At 32.4% G+C, this 10,630-nt stretch overlaps 1 protein-coding gene across 1 annotated transcript; it reads right to left on the bottom strand.

The window, feature by feature from the left end:
- Positions 1 to 2,216: 2,216 nt before the first annotated feature.
- LOC127127028 (WRKY transcription factor 22) lies at positions 2,217 to 3,782 on the bottom strand. Its single transcript, XM_051056112.1, has 3 exons — positions 3,239 to 3,782; positions 3,039 to 3,149; positions 2,217 to 2,937 (listed from the first exon to the last, which is right to left on the bottom strand). Exons 1-3 carry the CDS (start codon positions 3,658 to 3,660, stop codon positions 2,481 to 2,483), a joined length of 990 nt encoding a protein of 329 aa, XP_050912069.1. The 5' UTR covers positions 3,661 to 3,782; the 3' UTR covers positions 2,217 to 2,480.
- Between the last annotated feature and the right edge of the window lie 6,848 nt (positions 3,783 to 10,630).

The raw sequence follows: 10,630 nt of genomic DNA on the forward strand, positions 1-10,630 counted from the left end.
AAAAAAATGCAATTTTTAATATGTAAAAATCTTTTTAATGACATGACGTCCCGCTCTTTCGCCACATCCGACTTTTCAGCTGCCACATCCTGAAAAATGAAGGGGGATTAAAAAAATTCAAAAAATATTTAATTGAGGGATTAAAAGACTGATTTTTTTAAGGAGATACTAAAATATTTTTAAAAAATTGGAACAGAAGAACCAAAATAGCATTTAAGCCAAAAATAAAAATACTTCATTATCTCTAAAATAAAGTTTTTCTTGAGTTATTAATGTGCACTCTGACCGTGTAAAATAATTTTAATCTATCACCCAATAAAAGATAATGTTATTAGAATAATTTAAAAAGAAAATAGTTTAACATAATACACATTGTTGATTAGCTGTCAATTTACGGTATATAATCTAATTTCTCGTTTTTCTTTGCATACCTCTTTTTAAAGAAAAATAATAATATATATATATATATATATATATATATATATATATATATATATATATATATATATATATATAATATATATATATATATATATATATATATATATATATATATATATATATGAATTTAATTGCTATACACTGTCAGTGTAAAAGAATTTTACACAGTCAGTAAATTATAACCGTTGGATATTGAGACAAGTTTGACTTTTAATCTATAAAATAATGCAAACGAGTGATGATGATGAATCGATAGTATAAAACTTTTTACACTGACAGTGCATATTAATTAATATATATATATATATATATATATATATATATATATATATATATATATATATATATATATATATATATATATATATATATATATATATATATATATATATATATATATATATATATATATATATATATATATATATATCCTAATAAATGTCCTAACTTTATCTTTTAAATTGTTGCATAATAATTTTCTTATAAACACAACTATCGAATAATTTTTGCAGAAATCAGCATATAAAAATATTAATGGATAAAATAAAATAATTCAATAAAATATAATAAAATTAATAACTAGGTGGGCGTACTCACCAAAAGTAATTAACTAAGTAGGAGCAATGTCACCCAATTCTAACCAAGTAGGTGTGCCCCTATTGCTAATGAACTGATTTTTTTATTAAAGATAAATAAAATAGGGGATGATGTCTCTGTTCCAAAAATAGGGTTGTAGTATTAATATTACCTCTATATTTTAAAATGATTATTCTCAATTATTTATGAGTTGCATTCAAGCATTCATACATTTATCATCAACCCTTGGGAGATAAACCGTTTTATTCAACAAATGAGAATGAGCTAAATGTAAAAATACAGCTAATAAATGACTGTATTGCAGTCTGGTCCCCATTTTTAGAGAACTAGTAAGGTCCAGCTCTCACATTTTGTTGACAATTAGTAAAAAGTTTGGGTGACCACAATCAATTTATCAACATTTTTTCAGTCACAACCTCAATCCTAGAAAAAAGAAATCATTATCTTAATCATATAATCAAACTTGATCAAGTTGTATGAAATGGAATGAATAATTTCTCTAGATAACAATAATAATAGCACCTTCAAAATTCTTTAAGATGAATCATGTGAAAACTATACAATATTTAGAAGTAAGATAAAATTGCATATTAATTGAGTGGTTCCACTAGGCAAAATATGCATTATTCTTGTTTATTTGAAGCCAGACAAATAGCACAATTACTAATTGCTGTGCCTGACTGGTTAACTTCAAACCATCGTGTCTCTTTCTTGGGATAGACGTGTCATACTTTGCTTCTAGCATTACAATTTATATAGATTTTCCAGAATGAATATGGACCATGGAATCTAATTCCTTGATTACCTTAACCTCTTTTGCATTCAATACTATTTTTAATCGTGTATAGTAGTACTATTAGAATAAATACCCAATAAACAACAATGAAATAGAACCTAAATATCATATTCACAAAATGCATTGCTAGTTTAAAAGTCAACCAAAGTGCAATTGCTAATTTATATGTAAACTCAACTTAAACATAATTAAGTTCTTACATGAAATAGTGTGTATCTTATGAATCGGATATATTAATGATCAAATATAAAAAAAATAAATTAGATTTGTTTAAAATAGTGATAAGAAGGTGTAAAATTTAAGACAGATCTTAAAAGCAAAATTTGTATTTTTGTGAAGTTCACACAAAAATCTTATACAAATGACAATTGACAATAGATGCTAAAATAAATTGACTTTACATTATGAAAGTATGAATGTCTAACAATAATGAAATCAAATTAAACAAGATTAGCATAGATAAATTAAAAGCTTAATCTCTTTTGCTACTACTAATCCCTCCCTACTTTACTATACTTTCATTGTTAATAAAGATTCCTCCAAAAGTTCCATTTTCTCTACAAACAAAAACAAAAAGCTCCTATTCTCTTCCATGAAAAAGCAAGAAACATGTTTCTGATGAATGAGTTTCCCAACAAAACACAAATCAGCTACCACCTGCAGCTGTGGCAGCAGCCCAGTTAGGAATTCCAATGGCAGAAGAAAATGGATCTATGAAACAATCTCCAGAGCCACCGAGTTGACTCAGTTCATCTAAACTCTCAAAGAAATCATCTGTCAAAACAACCTCAGATAAACCAAACTCATCTTCTCCTCCTCCTTCTTCGTCATCCATCAAAGAATCTTCCTTGCTGTCGGACTTTTGAACGTCTTCGTCTTCTGGAGAAGAGGGTGGTTTTGTAAGATCTTTGCTTGTTGTTTCACCTTGAGGTGGCGTTAATGGCTTCTGCCGAGATGAACCGGCGAGAGAGTTTTTGTGTGTTGGAGCAGGATGGTTGTGTTCAGATGTATATGTTACTATGAACATTGTTGGATCTGATCTGTTTCTTTCAACTTGCTTTCTTGCTAAACAACCTTTAGAACTGCTACATCTATAATAACCCCTGCAAAATAGAAGAAGGATTTAATAAAAATGACTTCATAAATTGTTTTTGTTGACTAAAATCTGAACCGAAAATTTTGATTTTTTTTTCTTGAAATTCACCTTGGATATGGTGAGCCTTTTATAGGTTTTTGTCCGTATTTTCTCCATGCCCATATGTCTGAAGAGAGACTCTCAACCGGTACTTGACAAACTTTCTTGAGCTGGTTTTTCCTGCGGAAATAAACATGATTTTTATGAGATGGGTGAGTTCAAGATCCCATTTTGAATATTATAAAAAAAGTAAATTATTTTATTTTTACCTTCTTTTTGATCTTGGGTTGGTGAGAGAATCACCCTGGTGTGATTGTTTAGTTCTCTGTTGCAGTTGTTGTTTGTCTTGTGTTTGAGGTAATTTCGGTGCTACAGAGGAGGAATAAGAGAATGAAGAAAACAGAGGGGAAGTTTGCAAAGAAAGAGGCTCTGATCTAGAAAAGAAAGGCTTGCAAAGTTCATGCAACTCTTCAATGGAGGTTCTTAGTTCAAAAGGGTGTGTTGAAAGTGAGAAAGTTTGAGGTTTTTGTTCAGTGGTAAAGATAGAGGAGAAGGCAGAAGAAGGTTCTGGTTGGAGAGGGAAAACAGAGGAGGAGGAAGAAGAAACAGAGGGTGTGGGTGTGGGTGTGTTGGTGGAAGTGACGGTGGAGCAACCTCTAACCACCGCATGGAGATCCCAATCTTGTTCCATAGGTAAAAAGAGACAAAGGCTGCAATAATGTGTGAAGTTTGTGTTTCTTTGAGAGAGAGAAGGACAAAAGAAGGCGCTGACTTTTGGTGAGAGAGATGATATTACTACAATAAGTGAGAATGGACTTTGTTTATATAGAGAGAGAAAAGTGGGCGTTTTTTACAAAGTCAAGTTAGAGAGAGAAAGAGAAAACTTGGTTGGCATTTTGGCATCTCTATGCTAATTTTATTGCTTTGTGTTTTCAGATTTCTCAATAAAACAAGTCCTCAAAATATTTTGGGAAAAAAATTAAAAATTTAATTTTTAATATATTGAATAGAATTGTTGATTTATTATAAATGAAGAGTACTGGTTCAAAAATATTGTATTGACATTCTTAAAAAAAGTATTTTTTAAAACTGAAAAAATAAATATAAATGAGACATTAGTACTAGTTTAAATTTTTATGAATTCAAGAAATTGGCTTAAGAATATAGTGAAGTGAAATGGTACTGTATTGGATCAAATTTCGGTTTCAGTAGCAGTATTTATTTACCACAGAAGAAAAAATAGTAGTGATTTTGTTTGTATTAGTATTTGGTTTTGGTGCATCTCCTATTGGCATTTTAGGCTGTGCCTCCTTGTTTGCTTCTGGTCTCTCAATTTTAATTTTTTTTTGAATGTTGGCTCACCATTCTAACTTTGGGTCAGTTTTTCTAAAAATGTTTAAATAAAGGAATTAAAAGTTTATTTAAATTACTTATTATTTTTCATCTTCTTTATATTAGTAATAGTAACTTTAAATGTTGTAAAAGAGTTCTATACACGGAGAGACACGGGGAGTACTAGTGTTTAGGGGGTTGACATGAGAAAATGTCAAAGGGTGCTCAAGATTTGATGAAAGAGGTAGGAAAGTCCACACGTTCTACTTTCTTTATTACTAGAAGACAGGCTTTTGTAACTTATGCCGACAACATTTAAATTTAATAATGCCTCAACTAGTGACATATCACTCGTTTCTTCCCATCTTTATTTAAATGTTTTTTATTTAAGAAAAAAAAACCATCTTATTCTTCCCTTTAACAATTAAATTAAAAATATATCACATCCATTAAGGGTCGTGGATTTCTTTAAACAACATCTTTATCATTTTAATAGTGTTTATTTAAATTTTAGAAAAAACATAATTTTAAGAGCAATATTGAAAATATAAAGATAGTGAAGAAATCAGATTTTTTTATCAAAATAATCCAATTTTTTAATTTTATTTAAAAAATAATCATGTTTTCAATTTTTTTCCAAAATACCCCATTTTTAGGAGAAGACGTCAATCCAATTGACGTCTCCTCTTAAAAATAGAGTGCAGACGCCAATTGGATTGACGATGGCACATGGTCCAACCAATTTAATTGGTGCCAATGTGTATTTTTTGAAAGGAGACGCCAATTGAATTGACACCTCAGTGTATTATGCATTTTTTTGTTATAAATAGAGGTGTTGTGTGAATCATTTTTCCATATCTCATTTCATCATTTGGCAATCATGTTTGATGTTCGTCGTCGTTATGGAAATGTGATTTATGCGAGAGACAAACCTCAGATGTTGATGCTCTTCTGGAACATCACTACTTTCAATCAACTGAAGAGAGAGTTGGTTCGTTGGTTAGATGAGAAAATACCAGAAGGGGAAAAAATTAGAAGTATTGAGAGACTCGATAGTATCTTTGGTTAGGTGCGAATGAAAACTGATAAGGATGCTAGGGAAATGATGTTAGGACGAGATGACATCACTTTGATTGTTATAATCAGTTAGAAATATTATGTCTTCAGTTTTCTTATGTTGTAGTGATTTTTATTGTGAACCTCGTCGTAATAAAAACTCAATGATATATAAAAAGTGAAGGTTACAAAAATACAATGTTACAAAAAGATTATGACCCAGATGATGCTCCTCGATTGGGACAGTTGTTCTTGTTGTGTCCTGGTTGACGACAGATACTACATAGTCTTATCATTTTATCTGTCGTATCCATTTCTGTCTTGATATGTGTGCTATTTGGCCTTCATTTTTTCTTTCTACGCATCTCGTCGTTGTGCTAAACTATGTCACCTTCGTATGAAGGCCAGTATTCCTCCATTGGTAGCACTGGGAAGCTTTTATTATATATATTCATGACGCTGACATCCTTGTACACATCAGATAAATGGCTCTAAGCGTCTTGGCGAGTATATGTGCATGCTGCAATGACATGGGAGTAAGGAATGCGAAAGGCATGGAATTTTCCACAATCGCACCAACTTCTGTTTAGTCTAACAACATAGGCTAAATTTGGTCTCCCCTCATGTGGTCCGTTGTTTCCTAGATGCTGAAATTTTGCTTATGACGGTCAAAGACTATTACAGCGTGTGTGCTAGCTTTGCTGCTCTCCTCTTTCATGACTTTCATGCAACACTCATTTAATACTTGCCCATATATTAACATCGCACTCCATCTTTCACCTCTAGTTGTGAACGTAGAAGCCAACCTATAATAGGTTGATCTGACCAAGGCGGTTATTGGCAGATTTCTAATGCATTTGAATACCCCGTTCATGCATTCCACAAGGTTTGTTGTCATGTGGCCCCGTCGACAACCTCCATCAAATGCCCTTGTCCACTACTCTACTGGTATGTTATTCAACCATCTTTATGCATCTTCATTATACCACCTGTTCAATAGCCTTTATCCTTGCAATCCACGCTTTCTTGTAAGATGGAGTATAATTATATCTTGTTCTGATATGGGATATAATTATACTCACCTTCACTGATGAATCTTTGTTAACAAGTGGCATAATATCTTGACATATCAATGCAGCGCTTAATTTACGATGATCTTGTTCAATATTAGTTGCAATGCAACTATGAGGTCGGTCTATTGAAGTTATCTCCCAACAGTCGCTTTTCTTTTTGTAAGACGCAGCCAACCGAAACTTACAAAGGATGTTACGACATTCGAGGACATACCTTCTCGAATCAGTGTGTTTCACTATAAAATCAGCAGAGTTGTTCATGTGGAATTTTTTGATAGCTCGCACACATTCTTCTTCAGTGCGGAACATGTCTCCCACCTTTAACTCTCCTTCTGATCATGGATATGGGTTATAGAAAACACTGTTGGATTGTAGCGGTAAATTCATGACCATTAAGCTATGGGTAAACTTAACGTCAATAAAACCAAAGTCGCCACCGCGCTTTTATTGTTTCCAAAGGAAAAAGGAAAAAGTACGTACAAAACCCAAAAGATAAGAAGTTTTCAAATCAAAACTAATAAAATGCCAAAGATTACAGGTAAGGGGGTTGGTTACATAAAGGGAAGGTGTTAGCACCCAAAGTGTCCTAGGTACTCCTAGAGAGCCCTTTTTTATGTGCGCACGTGTTTTAGTATAAAAAATGTTTGCAATAAATACAGTGTGAGGATGAGGAAAGCATTAATTAATTATATTTTTGTGTTTGACAAGACCTTCGGACTTGTGCCTACGTACCAACATAAAAATGAGGGATCAAAACCTCGTAGTTCGTGGTATCAATTTCAAAGTGAGTGAATTGCTTTTAACAAAAGTTTAAGTTTTAAAGAGGCACAAAGGGGCCTAAAAGAGTTTGAATGAGTGTTAGTTCTTTTTGTCTTTTGAAATTTTAAATCAATATAATTATATTCATTACAAGTTTGATTTAAGAAAAGATTTTAAAAAAATGCAATGGCATAAGGCCAAAGTTTCTAATTTGCAAAAGAGTCAGTTTAGAAATCACAAGCAAAGAAGCTTTTGAAAACGGGGAGAGATTTGAAATTTAAGAAATGGGAGGAGATGAAGAGACTAATCCTAATTTTTTTTAAAGTTAAGAGTTGAAAAGATCTGACCAATGGGATGCAATCCAATAAACAAGAATGACATATAGAAACCCACTTTTCCTTTGGACTTTAAATCAAGCAATATCAATAAGCAAGTAGCAAAATGAAGAGCGAGATATTAAATAAAGATAGCCACATCCAAGCTAGCAACTTCACAGTCTTCTTCATAATCTTCCCATGTATCAGATGACCTACTCCTTGATTGGCTCAGAATAAGGCATTAGACACAGGTTCAAAGTAACATTTGGATCAAGACCATGTAGCAGATGAACTCAAATGGATTTCAATACTTGCATCAAATGGAAGCTCAATTCACAAACTTGTTTGTAGAAATGTTGGCATTGGCCAAGTCCTTTTGCATAGGGAATGTTGCCTAATTCTAAGTCCAAAGCTCAGATCAAATCCAACAGTCCACACAAACATTTTTAGGGGTTTTTGTTGTTTATTAAGTATTTTAAGGTCCTAAGACCACAAACACAAACAAGATACACAAGCAAAAATATACAAACACAATATATGGCTCAAGTGAGCAAAGTGAAAATGGCATTAACATAAACAAGTTAAATGATATGTAAAGTGGCAAATGAAATGGTAAGTGACTTGAATTTAAATTGTATAAAGTAAATGACTTGTAATTAAAATGTTAGTCAAATGTTAATTGATTAGATGTTAATGGAGTTTTGTTTTTCAATTGTTTAAGTCATTCTTTGGAGAACACTCAACCCTCTATTCACAAGCATGGACCCTTGAACCAAGACATCTTCCAAAGGAAGAAAAAAAGGCCAAGTTTCCACACAATACCATGAAGGGGGGGGGGGGGAGACTTGCAATCTCACTTACTAGAATGCTATGCCTTTGGGTCAAAATTTAGCGCTATGTTAAGCAATCGTAATTGGACTTATGTAGAAGTCACAACTATCTGAGGTCGGGCAATAAATTTTTTAGTGTTAATGCATGTTAGAGATATGGTATAATGGACCATACTCCTAAAACATACCGCACACAAAAAGAGAATGATCAAAGGATGAACCTAATCTCATTCATACTTGTATTGGTTCATCTAACATAAGTTATTGATGAACCAATTAGCCTTAGGATATTGAGACTTCATTGGTCAATGAGAGGGATGGGATAGAACGGGATTGAAGATGAAGAGGGAGGGGAAATGAGACAAACACAAATTGGTCATGGGAGGAATTTTTTATCAAATTAAAATCATTCATTCATTTTGGGAGATGAAATGTGCATTTCATCAATCCCCTAAATCCAATGATTTTAATCCAACAAAAGTCAAATCAACCTTAATCAAGACCCAAATACATAGTCAAACTTCACAAGTCAATAAAAATGGCTCAACATAATTTTCACACAATTTAAATAATTTAAAAATCAAATTAAAATGCATTAAGTTAAATTATGTTTTATCAAAAACCTAAAACCTCTTCAAAACACCAAATAAATGGCCAAGAGATTTATCATAGGTCAAACAAGGTCAAAGGATCTTGGAGAAAAAAATTCAATATTTTTGAAAAGTCAAAAGTATTTTTAAACAATTAAAAATCTGCATACAAAAAATCAAATCATAAAAAATATCAAAATTAATCCAAAAAAATAATTTTAATTCAGAATATGAAAGAGAAAAATATTTGATTTTTTTTGGTGAAAGTCCCATATTTTTTGGATTAATAATGAAATTAATATGAATTAATTAAAAATAAGCAATTAAATGAAATAATCAGAAATTCAAAAAAACGAGAACCATCTGATCTCCCTCATTAATTGAGGTGACGGATCAGATGGATGAAAACGCGCGTTCCATGTGTTCTGAAGTCAACTATCCCATACACGTGATAATTACTTTGGATGGATGAGATTAGAAGCTGTGGACCAGATCAGATGGTTGAAACCTTACCAAAACACCACTGAAGCCCTAACTCCGGTCATCTTCTCCGGTGAGGACCACCAGACTGGTCCAAACTTAACTCAAAGAAAAATGAAAAATGAGTACACTATTTTGAAGGAAAAATGCTCAGGAGCACGAATCTGACCTCAATTTTGTCCAATTCCAAGTATATAAAAAGATACAGGGATTTAAATTTTGAGGATAATAAACTGAGTTGCTTCGATTTGACCTCAAAACAACTCAATCTTCTTGTCTATATTGGTAGGACTTCAGACAACCAAAAATCAAAAAGAATGGTGGAGAATTGAGGGAGAATCAAAGAGATGAAAAATATGAAAATTCACCTTCAATGGAGATTCAGATTGTCTTGATCTTGCTTCCGATTATGCTTGGCCTTGCTTCAGATGCTTGATGGAAGAGAAATAGCTCAAGGAAAGGGATGGACTCTTGGAGTTTCAATCTCAAAACATATGGAGAATTGAAACTCGATTTTCAAAGAAAATCCTCAAGTTTATCCTTCAATGGTGAGGGTTTATGGTTGTAGGTTCAAAGCTTGGGAATGAGGTCGATAATTATGAGCATGAAGGGTCTTATTTATAGCCAATGTGATTGATATTTGCACACTTCCAATTTTGGAAAAATTTCAAGTTCTCCCTTGCATGGATGCATGGGCGTGCACTAGGCCCATGAGATGATGTGTTCTGATCCAAAATCCAATGTACAATATGCTGAAATCATGTTAGAAGCTCATGCAAATGTGTGTGAAAATTGGAACTTGAAATTATCCAAATGGTGCTTTAACTTACACCCATGTACAAGTCCCTCATGCTTTGTCCAAATGAGATGATTTTGGATTTTTTGGAAAGGTGGGATCACGGGGAAAAACTTTCATGTTGAACACTTTTTCATTTTAATATTGGATCATGATGAATTTTGAGGTGGAAGTTTGGGAAATCAAACATATTTGAAAATTTTCTAAGTCCCAAGTCAAATGTTCACTTCTTCCACCTTGAATAACTTTTTCTATGGACTTCAAATGAAAAATGTTCCTTCATAAAAGTTGTATCCCTTTCAAACCCCTTCAATTTTGTCACAAATTTGACCTCATTTGGATTTGGCATGAAGGAGTTATGCATTTTAGAAGTTGAGGAAAATCACTTGTTCAATGGTATTAGTCCAAAATGACCTATAATGTTTCCT

The sequence above is a fragment of the Lathyrus oleraceus genome, chromosome 3, assembly GCF_024323335.1.
Source record: "Lathyrus oleraceus cultivar Zhongwan6 chromosome 3, CAAS_Psat_ZW6_1.0, whole genome shotgun sequence".
Classification (NCBI taxonomy): Eukaryota; Viridiplantae; Streptophyta; class Magnoliopsida; order Fabales; family Fabaceae; genus Lathyrus; species Lathyrus oleraceus.